The following is a 16,237-nucleotide window of genomic DNA, read 5'->3' on the forward strand; positions in this document are numbered from 1 at the left end:
AGTGTAGAGAGAAAATCAAAGGAACAGGCAAATATATAGAGAGAAACCCTAGGCAGGGAGGCAAGTCCATAACTGGAATCATAAAGTCAGATCATTTTGGCTTAAGTGGAGAACTGAGCAAGGGAGAAATCAGTATCATGTGAACAGACACTGACTCTGTCAGCAAAGTGATAGTGATTTAGAACTTCACGTACGAGCCAATAGTTTTGGGTAAACAACCAATTTCAGGACTGCATTAGGAAATAGAAGCAATAAACAATCCTTAGAGGAAAAAAAAGAAACCTATGGTGTTCTTTCTTCATAAAAGAATATATTCCATTTTATCTCAGTGTCTCACTATAGTTAATTCTGTTTCTCTTTCCTTGTGGTATTGCTTTACACATTTTTATAAAGCGGTACTATTATTCTTTTTGCAAATCAAAGGTTTTCATTTCTGTGGAACAATGTTAGTTTCTAGACATGGGGCTAGACATTGCACGTAAAAAGGTAAAAGACACAATCCCTGACTTCAAGGGTGGGGAAAAACTGGTATCATCTTTCTGTTCAATTTTCAGGTAATAAAATGCAAAGCAGCTGTGCTATGGGAGCTCAAAAAACCATTTTCCATTGAGGAGGTGGAGGTTGCACCCCCGAAGGCCTATGAAGTTCGTATTAAGGTAAAACTTTCTTCCATTTCTATTTAATCTTAGGTTTAAAAATTTCAGAGAGTAACAATGAACATAACCAAAATCCATTAAGAGGCACTTTTCATATGGTTATCCAGACAGTGGAATTACATTCGTTGCCAAGGAAAGTTGTAAGTATAAATTGTTAAATTTTTTAAAAAGAGACCAAAGAGTATATACAGTATAAACCTAGTAAAATAAAAAAGAATTTATGTGTTAATACAGAAAAATAGGTGCAAAGGAATATATATCCAGATTTTAAATCAATTAGCATTAGATGGTAGCATTTAAGTAACTATTTTCTTGGTGCTAATCTGCATTTCCTACTTCTATACAAAAGATTGCCTCCTTGTATATTATATGACTTAACTATTTCAGAAACAATTATTTCACAGATTATTCCAAATTGTTTAATGCATGAAAGGAAAGTAGAGGAGGGTTTTAGGCTGAATAATCTTGGGTATAAATTGAATCTGTATTTGGGAAGAGTAGGAATTGTCAGTGAAAACTCTTTAGCGCAAATTCAGGAAACTGGGTATGTTAAGTCCATCTGAGTGAGGGCCATAATCTTTTCTGAATCTAATAATCCTCCCTTTACCCTGTAGGTGGTGGCCACAGGAGTCTGTCGCTCAGATGACCATGCGATTAATGGCTCTTTGGTCACACCTCTTCCTGCGATCATAGGCCATGAGGCAGCCGGCATTGTGGAGAGCATTGGAGAAGGGGTGACTACAGTAAAACCAGGTACAGAATTCACAGTTGGGGAATGTGCTTTGGTTCAGGACCCCAGGATGATCCAGCCTGGATGATGACACTGAAGTAATAAGAGATGAAAGAACTTGCTCAAGGCTGAGCTAGGACTTGACTGGAGGTCTCTTCCTTTCCTCCCTCCCTGCCTGTCTCAGGCATGTATGCATCCATGCACTCCTGTATTCTCTCCTTCAGCAAGTATTTCTTGAGGACCTGCTAGATGTCAGCCACCATGTTAGATCCAGGGAATACATGAGGATCAAAAAAGACCCAGTGCCTGCCAGGGTGGAGTTCATAATGAATTAATTCCCATTTTAGTGTTGCTAAGCATTGTCTTCTATCAGGTCCAAATTAAACTACAGATGAGACAAGGGAAAAAACATGTCTGTGTCCTGAGCCTCTAGATCAGTGTATGGAACCTGTTCTGTACTGACTTCACACAATGGGGATTGTGAGGCCACGACTGAATCAACATTATCTCTTCTCAGGTGGGAAGTGGAGCCCATTCACTGATTTCCCCTTCCAATATGGCCTTCTTTCCTGAACACGGAATGAACGAAACAGACTAGTTGGCAGGAAATGAAAGAGAACTAGCAGAAGGCATCCTGCCATAAACAATATCTGTTTTATTACCTTTAACCATGATTAAATGTGACTGGTTACCAAGTACTATTTTTCTTTAATATTTATTGTATCCTAATATTATTGTGTATTAATACAGATAAATATTTTTAGAGGTAAACTGTGAATAAACAGAAAATTTCCACGCTATCATCTCATATAAAGTTTATCTGTTAAATGTTATCTTTCTGAGTCTTTTGGATAAGTAGTATAGATGATTAAAAATAAATATTTTTAATTCTAAAAAATCACTTTAGCCAGTAGATTTGACCTCCCTGCTCACCAAATACTTAATTAAGTATTTCCTATGTATTTCCTAAGTATTTCTATGAACAGAAAATAATAAAATCAGTTGTCTGGTTTGAGTTTCAGCTCTCAGTATTTCCTTTAGTTAGAAATCTATTAATAATAAATGACACCCCTACTTTTTTTTTTTTTTTTGCGGTACGCGGGCCTCTCACTGTTGTGGCCTCTCCCATTGCCGAGCACAGGCTCCGGACACGCAGGCTCAGCAGCCATGGCTCACGTGCCCAGCCGCTCTGCAGCATGTGGGATCTTCCCGGACCGGGGCATGAACCTGTGTCCCCTGCATCGGCAGGCGGACTCTCAACCACTGCACCACCAGGGAAGCCCAACACCCCTACTTTTCACCCCTGCTCCCTCCACCATAGCAGTAAAAATGAACTATTCACAAATTATCAGCTACAAACATTGGAAAGTCAGTTCTTATCCTAAAAGAAAGTGTCTAACTTATTATTGAGGGTTGAGGTTTTCAAAAGCATTTCTTAAATTCTTATGTGTCCTATTTTTGTTTGTTTTCCTTAAAAAAGAATTTTTTAAAGGACTCATTTCATAGTAGAGATAAGCATAATCACTTTGAAAAGCCAAGAAATAGTTGTTGAGATTCTCGTTGTTATTGTATCCCTAACTATTACAAAATACTGGATCATCTAGTGGAACTATGGCAGCCTGCTCACAACTTAAATTTATATTTACACTTACAGTGAGAATATTTGTTTTAATTATTAAGGATTAAATGAGATGATACATATAAAATCCCCAAGAGAAAGGGCACACAATAAAAGATAACTATCAACACAGTGGAACCACTTCTAAAAATCCATGTTGGTTTCCACATTTGCATTTTCTTTGGGCATCTTCAGGCATATATAAACCCAAACTGGTAACGATGCTGGCAGGCAATGACCAAGACATAGTGCTGACTGGACCCTATTGTTGGAGACTTTTCAAAGTCAAGTGCCTCTAATACATATGTGTAAGTTCTAAGCTCTAGCTCTATTAATTCCTGGGTAGAAATTTAAGAAGTATTTGTTTTACCCCCTTCCCCAGGTGATAAAGTCATCCCACTCTTTGTTCCCCAGTGTGGAAAGTGCAGTGTTTGTAAACACCCGGAAGGCAATTTCTGCCTGAAAAACAGGTAAGTTTCTGATACTCTCCTTATGCAGCCAAGGAATTTGCACATCAGTTATACTCCTGTCTCATACCCTCATGTGCCTGTGTGTTGCACTGACCAGTATGACCAAGCCTCGGGGGACCCTTATGGATGGTACCAGCAGGTTCACCTGCAGAGGGAAGCCCGTCTACCATTTCATCGGCACCAGCACCTTCACTCAGTACACAGTGGTGGATGAGATGTCGGTGGCCAAGATAGATGCAGACTCACCGCTGGAGAAAGTCTGTCTCATTGGCTGTGGATTTTCTACTGGCTATGGGTCTGCGGTCAAAGTTGCCAAGGTAGGAATTACAATGGGTGATAAAACCAGCTACACTCAGACTGTCAGGAGCTAAAAGGAGAGCAGCTTCTCACAGGAATCAGAGATCATGCTACACAGATTTACTGGTAGCTTCTCCCCCCACCACCGTAATAATATTGACATGCTCCATAGAATCGAGTCTGTTGATTATAAGTAGAAAATGCCCTCAGAAGGAATTGAGAGCGCATCCTAGAAAATTTGTCTGTTAATCACAAATGAAAAGCTGTTGATAATTAACTAAGAGAAAGTAAAGATGTTTTCAATAATTATTCTTCTACATGTGTTTTTCTATGGGATTACTAAATTTTAGAGCTGGGAGCTCGTTTTGTCATTCATTTTGTAGTTAGCACCAACATGAGCCATACACAGCAGTTTCCACTAAGTTCTGCGTCAGGAAAAGTAAATGAAATGAAGGCGTTGCCTTTGAGGAGTATCTAGTCCATGGATCTTCTACTCCCAGAATTATGACCAACAGTAGATTTCAAAGCCTTACCTGATATGCCGATATGCTTCCAAACTGAGGGTCGCCAACATACCCGCTCTGTGGATCTCTACGAGGAAAGCAATGAAGCTTCAATGATGCATGAAGCATTTATTCCACTACTATACCTCCACCCCTGCCACAAATACACACACACACACACACACACACACACACACACACACACACACACACTTCAGAAGTGGTAGATTTTAAGGAGAAATTCTTTAAAGGCTCCTCTTCCCAAAAGGCTGGAAATCTAGTAGTATCCTTTCATTTTATGAAACTCAGGTCCAGAGACATAGAGCTATTTGCCCAAAATCTCACAACTGGTTAATACGACAGCTGTGACTAGCTTCTTTCTCAAAATTCCTGCTGAATCATAAACCATAATACATAATTACCAGCACTTTTAAATCACAATCACAAGCCTTATGTTTTTCTAAGGTAAAAAAGTGGTGTTGTGCCCCACAGAATGTTTACTTGGGACAGGAGGAACATTTCACCCACACTGAAGGCTAACTGTAGCAGATTAGGTTTATTAAACAGTTCCTTAGGCAAGTTAAACAATTGAGAGCACGTGTTTTCCAAATTTCTGTGAGCCTAGCACTAAGTCCCTTGTGCAATTGCCTCATCTGAGCAGGTGGTCCAACTGAACCTACACACAGAAGCCAAGAAACACTTGTGATGATGAATTTCATCCATTATTAAAGTACAGACTAGCTTTTCATTGCATTATTCTTCATTAGTGTATTTTAAAAAGCAGACATAAAGACCCACTCAGAGCACACTGGTCCCAAGCAGTATTATCTTAAACTTACCTGTTCAACTTCCCCTGTTGTTAAGTTTGCTTTAAGCCGAGGATAACTCTTCTATGCTTCACCGATAATTTCTGCTCTCATTATACTGCTCATGACTACTGAAAGTTAATGAAACAAGGAGTTAATTATTGAGGGTTCAATTGGATTATTTTTTTTCAGTCTCCTCTCTTCTACTTATTATTTAATTTCCCCAAAATTGTGTTTGTGTATGTGTGATGGACTGAAGCTGGCTATCAATAGATTCTCTTTAAGAGGGGGTCACTAGCATTTAGAGCTCAAAGATCATCCAGTCCACTGGCTCCCAGCTTGGGTTTCCCATTGGAGTCACCTGGAGACTTGGTCTCACCTGCAGAGAGTCTGATTTAATTGCTTATGGGCTGTGACCTGGGTGTTGGGATTTTTTTTCAAAGCTCCCAGGTGAGTCTTATGTCTAGCAAAATTTGAGAACCACTGATCTAATTCAACCCCTTCATTTTAAACATGAAGCAGCTGAAGCCAAAAGAAGTTTTGAAAACAGATGGACATAGTTTGAGTCGCTCCTGACAAGGGAAAAGCATGGCACTTTATACAATTTAGGCTCTTTCTAACAGCCATTAATCTGTATTTGCATTTTCTGAAAACACAGGTCACCCAGGGCTCCACCTGTGCCGTGTTTGGCCTCGGAGGAGTTGGTCTGTCTGTTATCATAGGCTGTAAGGCAGCTGGAGCAGCCAGGATCATCGCAGTGGACATCAACAAAGACAAATTTGTAAAGGCCAAAGAGGTGGGTGCCACTGAGTGCATCAACCCTCGGGACTATGAGAAACCCATCCAGGAGGTGCTGAAGGAAATGAGTGGTGGAGGTGTGGATTTTTCATTTGAAGTCATCGGTCGTTTTGACACCATGGTATGTACCCTGAAATGCCTTGAGACATCAGCTTCTGCGTTCTAGAGTCTACTTTTATGCAGCAGAATATAAACATTATATATAAAGAATATTTTTTAAACTATGGCAATTTTCCATCTCCTATTTGTTACCTGGATTGCTTAATTATTATTATGAGGAATCTCATTCCATCAGTTACATATAACTGTCACAAGTATTATTTCCTTTTTAGAGACAGAAGAGGGTTTTTTTATTGAGCCATTATAAATTTATTTTAATTTTTAGTTCAAAAAATTCAACCTCAAGTCAATATAAAGAATATAAATTCTGGTTTCAAGTTGGCAAGTTTGATTTTTCCCCCACGTTCTTAACAAAAAATGGTTTGATGATTTTTATAGGTTTTAATGGATATCATATTTTGGCCAAAAGAAAAAAATGAGCAACTTTAGGCTCTGTATCATTTTATTAACAGAAAATATGCCCTGTTTTACCACAGCACGCAGCACAGTGCCTGGTACATAATACGCATCGGAATCTGTGTGTTGAACTGAATACTTTAAAACGTCAACAGGTTTTTCCACCCAAAAAATTTAAGTGATATGTATCTCATAGTGTTGTTTCTGGATTAAGTGAGATAAACATGTAAAATACTTAGCACGTGCCACCTGTCAGTAGCAAGCTCTTATTAATAAATGTCAGCTGGGGTCATCAACGTACAGTACTGTTTGCAATCTTGCAGCACTTACATCATCTTTAAAATATACATATTACTTTCAAATAATTACAATTATCAATTGCAACAGAGAACACATTCCTAGCTACATTTCACCTAACCAGAATTCTCTAGAATCCTAATGAAAACACCCCCAGAGACCAACAAAAAAAAGCCCCCTTTTAAGGTTCTCCAGTAAGTCCCAGCCCAGCAGTGTTGGTAGTAAGAAGCAGCACCTAAAGAGTAAAGCTCTTTTCAGCCTTGACCTGGGACAATATGCCATAGATGACTGAAGTTCCAATACAATCCAACTTTTTCCAAGGCTCTAGCCTTTCTCCTTAGGCCATTTTTCTATGGTTTCCCCTCCATTTTCTCTTGTGGAATTGGACTGTTTTAAATGTCTGATAGCCACATGTTCTAAAGTTCTCTGGTCTTCCAAATGTCATACTCCAAAATCAAAGGACTGATAATTATATATTTCAGGGGGGATCCTAAATGACTTTCTTACTGCAAACCTGCTTAAAAACCTGACTGGAGGGGAAAGGCTTTCTTTTCAAGTTCCAGAGTAATAGGTGTAGTTTAAAGTAAAGTCACACAGGAGTTAAAAGCACATTTAAAACATGCCCATTTTAGGTCAACAATGATATGGAAAGGTGCTCAACATCATTAATCACCAGGGAAATGCAAATCAGAACCACAAAGAGATATTACTTCATACCTGTTAGAGTGGCTATTATCAAAAGACAAGCAATAACAAGTGTTGGAGATTGTGTGGAGAAAAGGGAATTTTGTGCACTGTTGGTGGGAATGTAAAATTGGTACAGCCATTATGAAAAGCAGTATAAAGGTTCCTCCAAAAATTTAAGATAGAACTACCATATGATCCAGCAATCCCACTTCTGGGTATATATCCAAAGAATACAGAAATCACTATCTGCACCCCCATGTTCACTGCAGCATTATTCATAATAGCCAAGATATGGAAACAACCTAAATGTCCATTGATGGATGAACAGATAAAGAAATTGTGATGTATATATAATATATATATTCATATATATTCTATTCAATAATATATTCAATAATATAATTCATATGAATGAGTATTATTCAGCCATAAAAAAGAAGTCCTGCCATTTGCAACAACATGGAATAACCCGCAGGACATTATGCAAAGTGAAATAAGGCAGACACAGAAAGACAAATATTATATGACCTCTCTTACATGTGGAAACTAAAAAAATCAAATTCTTAGAACCACTGAGTAGAACAGTGGTGGCCAGGGTCTGGAGGAGTGGGGGAGGAATAATGGGTAGATGTCAAAGAGTACAAACTTTTAGTTATGAGTAAGTTCTGGAGACTTCCATGTACAGCATGGTTATTATAGTTAATACTACTATACTGTATACTTCAAATTTGCTAAGAGAGTAGATCTCAGATGTTCTCACTACAAAAAAAGGTAGTAGCTATGTGAGGTGATGAATGTGAATTAACTTGATTGTGGTAATCATTTCACATGGTATATTAAATAATCACATTGTTCACCCTAAAAAATCACATTGTACAACCTAAAAATAAACAATTTTTATTTGTCAATCATACTTCAACAAAACTGTAAAAAAATAAAGTACATAAATTAAGAAAAAAGTGTCCACTAGAAATGGGCGGTAGAAATGGGGATCCATTAAAAAGGGAGACTGTGAAGTGGGAAAGAGAGAAATGTTGATGATGTAATTGACCTTGTATCTGGTTCACCATCAAAATACCTGGTTCAAAGTACTGAGTTCAAAATATCTTAATAAGTAAATGAAGAATGAGTTAACTAACTCAGATTGCCCAGGGGTCATGTGATGATAAACATTACCTTTATTTGAGGAATCAGATTACATATATGTAATGAGATTTGCCACTTTATTATTTTCTAAAGAAGACTTAAGTACATACAAACATACAAATTCATTCATCTATTGTCTCACTCAAAAACATTTTCTGGGCACTTTCTAAAGCCACACCTAGTGGCTTTAGGAAATAATGGGGAATGAAGAAAAAGGCATAATCTCCTCCCGCCACACACACACAATTTAGCTAGATCCATATTACACGATACCGTGTATCATAAGTTGGGACTACCAGAAAATCCACTTTAATGATGCTACATATTAATTTTATTCCAGATGGCTGCCTTGTTGTGCTGTCAAGAAGCATATGGAGTAAGCGTCATTGTAGGAATAGCTTCCAGTGCCGAAAATCTCCCTATGAACCCCATGTTGCTGTTGACTGGACGTACCTGGAAAGGAGCTGTTTTTGGTGGTACGTAGTTAGGCTTGAGGGCCAAATTCTTGCTAACGTCAGGATTTCTTCCTTTTTACAAGTGACAAGGCCAGGTTTTAAAATGCAGTGTAGGGACTTCGCTGGTGGTGCAGTGGTTAATAATCCACCTGCCAATGCAGGGGACATGGGTTTGATCCCTGGTCCAGGAAGATCCCACATGCCACGGAGCAACTAAGCCCGTGCCCCACAACTACTGAGCCTGTGCTCTAGAGCCTGTGAGCCACAACTGAGCCCGCATGCCACAATTACTGAAGCCTGTGCGCCTAGAGCCTGTGCTCTGCAACAAGAGAAGCCACCACAATGAGAAGCCCGCACACCGCAACGAAGAGTAGCCCCCGCTCACCGCAACTAGAGAAAGCCCGCGCGCAACAACAAAGACCCAACACAGCCAAAATTAATTAATTAATTAATTAAAAAAAATAAAACGCAATGTAGTTTAAAAATAAACTAAAGTTCCTTTGTATCTATAGGTTCCAAATCAACTAGATGTGGAACTAATGCACACAGAAAGTCCCAAGATAGACTTTAATGGAGTCCCCATAAACAAACAAGGATCTTTCAGCATCATCTCCTTTGATACTTGTGACTGCACAATGCACTGAAATACCTAGGAGGATCCAGGAAATCCACAGCGATAATCTATGTCTGCACTCACTGCCCCAATTTAGACAATTGTTAAATCTTCTTCTTCACTTTGAGAATAACCATCTGTACTATAATTTCTCTACGAGAGAACTAATAACCAAGGACCCTAGTTTGTTTGGAGAGATTGTATTAAAAAGTCAAACCACCGCAAAAGGATATTGAAACACACCATCTCTTCTTAACCTCAGTAATAGTAGTCTGTGGACACTTTATAAACTTTCATTTAAATTCTATGTGGAAAGTCTCCTCTCCAATTCTCCTCATATCTGGCTGAATCTAACATTGATGTCACTTCCTTTTCAGGCTTTAAAAGTAAAGATTCTGTCCCCAAACTTGTGGCTGATTTTATGGCTAAGAAGTTTCCACTGGATCCATTAATAACCCATGTTTTACCCTTTGAAAAAATAAATGAAGGATTTGACCTGCTTCGCTCAGGAAAGAGGTAGACTTTAAGTTTCTTTTCATGGTGCGGTTTGACTAACAGAGAAAAAAAGGTAGAAGGATGAGAGAAAGCAAGGGTGCAGTACCTTGGTTTTCCATTCCCAGTTCAATCTTTGCATGTAGGACACTTAAGATCATGTTGTGAGAAGCTAAATGCTTTGCACTGCCTGTTTTGTTGAAGCCAAATTATGTTGGTCACAGTAAATCTGAATGATCAGAGCCCTCTGCCTTCTTTACAAGAGAACTCTTACCTTTGCAAGGAAAAAGAATGAGACACACAGTCATATTATAACATGGAGTTACTGCAGCCCCTGCCTAGCCACCTAAAACGGTTGACTATTAATAGCTATAAATTTAAATTACATTCAAGACATCCCCAAAACTCATTATGGGAGCTGGTGGAGCTATATAGGCATTATTTTCTATACAGATATTACTTTCTTCATTAAAATGCTATTATTGTTATTCCTTTTTTCCATTTACAAAGAATTTTTCACAAATAAAAATTATTGCAAAGAGGAAGGGTACATAATCTATTTTAAATCTTTAAATCTTACGTGTTCTTCAAAGCTTAGGAAAACAAGCCAGTTCCATTTTCCACCTCTAACGTTTAACTTTTACAACCACCTAAAAAGAAGAATTTTATCATTTGCATTTATATATGGGGCACAATTAATAATAGGCAGTTTTACCTAACTCTCCCCTTCTTGTTCCATAGTCCCTGCTTTTTCTGCAGCTTCACCCTTCTTCTCATGAGGTTTTCAATTTTAAACAATGTTTCTTTAGCACCCATACACATAACACATACTAGGCACTTAGTCTGATAAATATTATTGAAGAAGGAAAGAAACTAGCATCCAAACAGTACCAGATTACATCCTTTCTAGAAAGCAGTTTGGTCATTTGTATCAGAAACCTTAAAAAAACAAAACAAAAAAATAAAACTTAGATCCTATGTCCCAGCAATGCCATTTCTGAGAATATATTCTACAGAAATTATGAGATATGCCAACATACATATGTTTAAGCATGTTCATCTATAATATCAAAAATTGGAAACATTCCAAAGGTTAACATTAAGGGGATAGTTAAATAAATTCCAAACATGTACTAGAAATCAATGAAGCCATTTAAAAAGAAATGATTTCATTAAATTGGGAAATTCTCCTGATGTAATTTTAGGCTATAGAGTAGAGAAAACAAACTTATATATACAATATGGTTCCAAGTTTTCAATAAGAGCAATAAAAACTTGCATATGTTTAGAAAAAGTTGATCAAAATTCAAGAAAATATTAACACTGATTATTTCTGGGTTGTGGGATTACAGGTTATCTTTACTTTCTTCTTTATACTGTCCTTTACTTTCTAAATTATCTACATACATTTTTCATATATATTATATATATACACACACACATATATATATATATTTTTTAAATACAGAGACCACCTTTTTCTAAAGTACCCATCAGAAGATGGTTTTTGGAAAGGACATTAGTTCCAGTAAAATGTAACATTTCTGATCTTTCCAAGAATAAAGTCTCACCCAGTACAAATCAATTCTTTTTTTTCTACTTCTAAGTCTCCTTAAACATTTCTTTATCAAAGCTCTATTAAACTTTCAACATGGTCTTAACTTTATTACACTATCAGCACCTTTAGGCACATTACCTATCATCTTGTAATTTGTGCAACTTTGTATTTGTATTTAAATCCCAGGATCCCACACTAGATGTGTGATCTAAAGAAAGTTGCAAGTCTCTCCAAGTCTCAGTATCTACAATCGCTAAAATGGAAATAATATTAGAAACTGCCTCCTAGCATTGTTGTTTAAGTAGAAGTTTAAATGATAAAATACATGAAAAACATCTACATAGTATGTGACAACAGCATGAACATATCATTACACATTGTTATTTTGTATTCCTTATTATACAAGGCATGTGGGATCTCAAAAATTATATTTTGAAAATCTAATACATAATAAAGCCTAAATGGCAGTCATATTCAGGATATAATAGAGCTTCAGGTTGGAGAAAACACAACAGGAAAAGATGAGGTGACGTTTTACTTGACTTGACTTGAGTGCATTACGGATGGGAATGAAATAGCAGGAAACAAAGATAGCTTTTCAAAGAGACAAATCAAGTGCTCCTTGTACTCTCACATGGAAGAGTGTATATTATCTAAACATTAAAACAATTAGTATCTTTTATTTTCTGTTTCAGTGTCCGTACCGTCCTGACATTTTGAGACTATACACGTGGCTTCACTTGTAGCAGTCTTCCGGCTCCTCCATCATCTGAAACATCAGCCAAACATCATCAATAATTCTATTCTTCAGAGATACTACCAATAAATTACACATGGGGGCTTTCCAAAAGAAATAAAATTAATGTGAAATCATTTTTAAGCAAATGCTTAAAATTCAAGTAAGAGCCAGATGAACCATCATATGGGTAATTGAGTCCAATAAACCCTCCTTCTTAATCATTCTACTCATGTTGAATCGTGTCATCTTTCCCACTGAGGAAAGGTATTTCTTTTGAGTTTCTGCACTTTTCGTATCTTTGCCACCCTTAGTCTTTGAAGCCTTAGTCATTGAGAAAGTCCTCGTGATACTTATTCCCCAACATACATGTGATGGACTATTGTGCTCCAAGTCCTCTACCTGTACTTCTACTGTCTGTATTTTCCTTTTTATGAAATGCAGCAAAACCCTACAGTAAAAACTACACATAGTCTGCGAAAGGATACACTCAGATTTATAAGTGGAGAAGGTCCAGAACTTCTAAGTGCAGGGAATTTCTTAGGGAAATGTCACATATTTTTAAGGTGAAGGGAAGTGTTTTTATACTACAGTTTCATACTACCTGTGATAAATGTGAGGTTTGAAGAGTAAATCTGAAAACTGAACTGCTCTTGGAACCATATTCCAAAAGTCTATAACTTTTACTCAAGAAAGTACTTTATTGGTTAAATGATCTTAGTTATTACAATTGACTGAAAATAAGTCATAAGGTAATTAAAAATAATACGGTGGCTTGAAGTCTAGGGATGGGAATAAAGCAGCTGTGGACACAGCGTGTAAAAAGGGTAACTAAGAAATGGCACAAACATCCAAAGCAATAGATTTTCTAAGTAGATGTATATACACATAGAGATGTACATTTTTGCAAAAATCTTTTCAAACTAGAACTTTTCTATTAACTACCATGTCTTAAGCCTAAAACCCTGGAATTAATTCTTTGCACATGTGAAAGTCTATGGTCCCCATTTGTTAGTGCTTTCTCAGGGGAAGATTTGCACTTTGAGCTTCATCTCTAAATGTGTAATGAAAAGCTTATTCCTTGAAGGAGCTTTAGCTATCTTTAAAAGTGTGATTTGTTTCCATGTCTACAATTTGTTTGATATTGTGGAAAGGACTCTAGACTTAGAGCAAGTGATCTACCACTTATTTGTGACCTTCAGTAAATTACTCAACCTCTCTAAACCCATTTTATCCATTGTTTTAAAAAATTACTCTACCAACCCATTACAGCTTCATGAAGATTAGATGGAATGATGCTAGTGAAAAGGCTTGTCAACTATGAAGTGCCACGTAAATGTAGGGAACAGTTTCATTCTTTTGTCAAAGATACTGAAGGAGATATTGAGGGTTAGGGGAGCTTTAAGAATGTCCCTAAGTTTTCAGATTTTCCTGACATCATGGAACACCACGTTCCCATGTTACTGGGTGCTCCAATGTTTTTATATTGGTGCTGATAATGTGAGATTCAGAGGAAAAAGAGATGGTTCTAAATGCCCATGTCACAATAGTGGGCATAAAATCCTACTGGTTGCACAGAGGCCTGGCCCGTGAGCCATGGCCGCTGAGCCTGCGCGTCCGGAGCCTGTGCTCCGCAACGGGAGAGGCCACAACAGTGAGAGGCCCGCGTACCACACACACAAAAAATTACTCAGAAGTTGAAGTAGAGTAAGAGCAAGTATGTATTTAATAATTACATTCTTAGACACATGACTACTTAATTCTGTTAGCAACTGATTATTGCACAAATAACCTCTATTAAGTATTCTCCAAAAATGTGAAATTGATCATTTTATTGAAGTATATCAAATTATATTTATCTGTCAAATACGCAGCAAACATTCAGGAAATGGACCATTGCATAGGAAGAGAAACCAAAATTAGTATGGCAAGAATAAAACTAGAGTGGGGGCCCTAGAGGCCAAACACCATTTTGATGAAATTTTTTGTCATATATGTCTACCTGGTTTACTCATTTCATTCACTTGGGATCCAAGGGCCAGAAGATCATCTTGCACAGCCCTACCACAGTCATCAAAAGAACCCAGAGGTGGCTGAATAACTCATAAACAAAACTAACACATGAGCAAAGAGACAGTAAAGCATCTGGTTTCCTTTTCCAGTCTTGCTCTTTGAGGTATTTGCCATGCCAACAAATAACTCAGTAGATTTATTAGGAACAAAAGCAAGTCAGAAATCATCAGACAATTCTTATCTAAAAATGATGTTTAAAGACTACCACTCAGGACTTCCCTGGTGGTGCAGTGGTTAAGAATCCACCTGCCAATGCAAGGGACACAGGTTCAATCCCTGGTCTGGGAAGATCCCACATGCCACAGAGCAACTAAGCCTGTGTGCCACAACTACTGAGCCTGCGCTCTAGAGCCCGCGAGCCACAACTACTGAAGCCCACGTGCTCTAGGGCGTGCCACAACTAGTGAAGCCTGCATGCCTAGAGCCCATGCTCCACAACAAGAGAAGCCACCACAATGAGAAGCTCGCACACCACAACGAAGAGTAGTCCCTGCTCGCCACAACTAGAGAAAGCCCGCGTGCAGCAACGAAGACCCAACGCAGCCAAAAATTAAAAAAAAAAAAAAAACTACTACTCACCATAAACAAATAATTTACAGTGTTTTGGGAGATGTCTAACTGCCTTAAAGGGTCATAACTACAGCTTTGAAGCAAGAAGAATTTTAGTTCATTCTAAATTTAAATACTGAATATCTCCTAGGTAATTCCATGTTTCAGCATGGCTGAGAGAGAGATTGGGAAATAACATGAAGACTTAAGTATTTCTTTTGACACTGATTTTTTTTTCTTGTGATGAGTACCTTTACGATTTAGTCTCCTAGAAACTTTCAAATATTCAATACAATATTATTAACTAATATATTCTCCATGCTGTACATTACATCCTCAGGATTTTTTTTAATAACTGAGAGTTTGTACCTTTTGACTCCCTTCACCTATTTTGCCCACCCCCCGGCACCTCCACCTTTGGCAAATATTCTGTTCTCTGTATCTGTGTTTTTTTTTTTTTTAGATTCCACATATAAGTGAGATCATACAGTATTTGTCTTTCTATATCTGACTTATTTCACCTAACATAATGCCCTCGAGGTCCATCCATATTGTCACAAGTGGCAAGTATTCATCTCTTTTATGGCTGAATAAAATTCCATTGTATATATAGACCACTTCTTTAACCATTCATCGGGACATTTAGTTTGTTTCCGTATCTTGGCTATTGTAAATAACGCTGCGGTGAACATGGGGATGGATATATCTTTTCCAGTTAGCTTTTTGTTTTCTTCAGGTATATACCTAGAAGTAGAATTGCTGACTCATATGCTAGTTCTGTTTTTAATTTTTTGAGGAACCTCCATACTATTTTCCATAGTGGCCGCATCAATTTCTACGTTCCCACCAACATTGTACAAACATTCCCTTTTCTCCATATCCCTGCCAGCACTTGTTATTTCTTGTCTTTTTGATAATACCCATTCTAACAAGTGTGAGGTGGTATCTTATTGTGGTTTTGATTTGCATTTCCCTGATGACTAATGATATGGAGCATCCTTTCATGTGTCTGTTGGGCATTTGGAGCTCTTCTTTGGAAAACTGTCTTTCAGGTTCTCTGCCCAGTTTTAATCCAATTGTTTGGTTTTTTGCTGTTGAGTTATATGAGTTTTTATATATCTTGGATATTAACACCATACCAGACAGATTATTTGCAAATATTTTGTTCCATTTAGTAGGTGGCTTTTTCATTTTATTGATAGTCTTTTTCCTGTGCAGAGCTTTTTAGTTTGATGTA

At 37.5% G+C, this 16,237-nt stretch overlaps 1 protein-coding gene across 1 annotated transcript; it reads left to right on the forward strand.

Moving 5' to 3' along the window:
• The first annotated feature begins 459 nt into the window (after positions 1-459).
• LOC101318195 (alcohol dehydrogenase E chain) lies at positions 460-12,578 on the forward strand. Its single transcript, XM_073804678.1, has 9 exons — positions 460-486; positions 555-656; positions 1,271-1,409; positions 3,387-3,474; positions 3,572-3,791; positions 5,739-5,999; positions 8,865-9,000; positions 9,970-10,108; positions 12,338-12,578. Exons 1-9 carry the CDS (start codon positions 460-462, stop codon positions 12,360-12,362), a joined length of 1,137 nt encoding a protein of 378 aa, XP_073660779.1. The 3' UTR covers positions 12,363-12,578.
• The last annotated feature ends 3,659 nt before the right edge of the window (positions 12,579-16,237 follow it).

Source organism: Tursiops truncatus, chromosome 5 (genome assembly GCF_011762595.2).
Source record: "Tursiops truncatus isolate mTurTru1 chromosome 5, mTurTru1.mat.Y, whole genome shotgun sequence".
NCBI lineage: Eukaryota > Metazoa > Chordata > Mammalia > Artiodactyla > Delphinidae > Tursiops > Tursiops truncatus.

Bases quoted from the DNA above. Each gene is read 5' to 3' on its own strand.
- LOC101318195 (XM_073804678.1), top strand. From the start codon at position 460: ATGGGGCTAGACATTGCACGTAAAAAG. The intron at 1,410-3,386 runs GTACAGAATTCA...CCCCTTCCCCAG, and splicing joins GGTGACTACAGTAAAACCAG to GTGATAAAGTCATCCCACTC. The intron at 10,109-12,337 runs GTAGACTTTAAG...TTTCTGTTTCAG, and splicing joins CTGCTTCGCTCAGGAAAGAG to TGTCCGTACCGTCCTGACAT.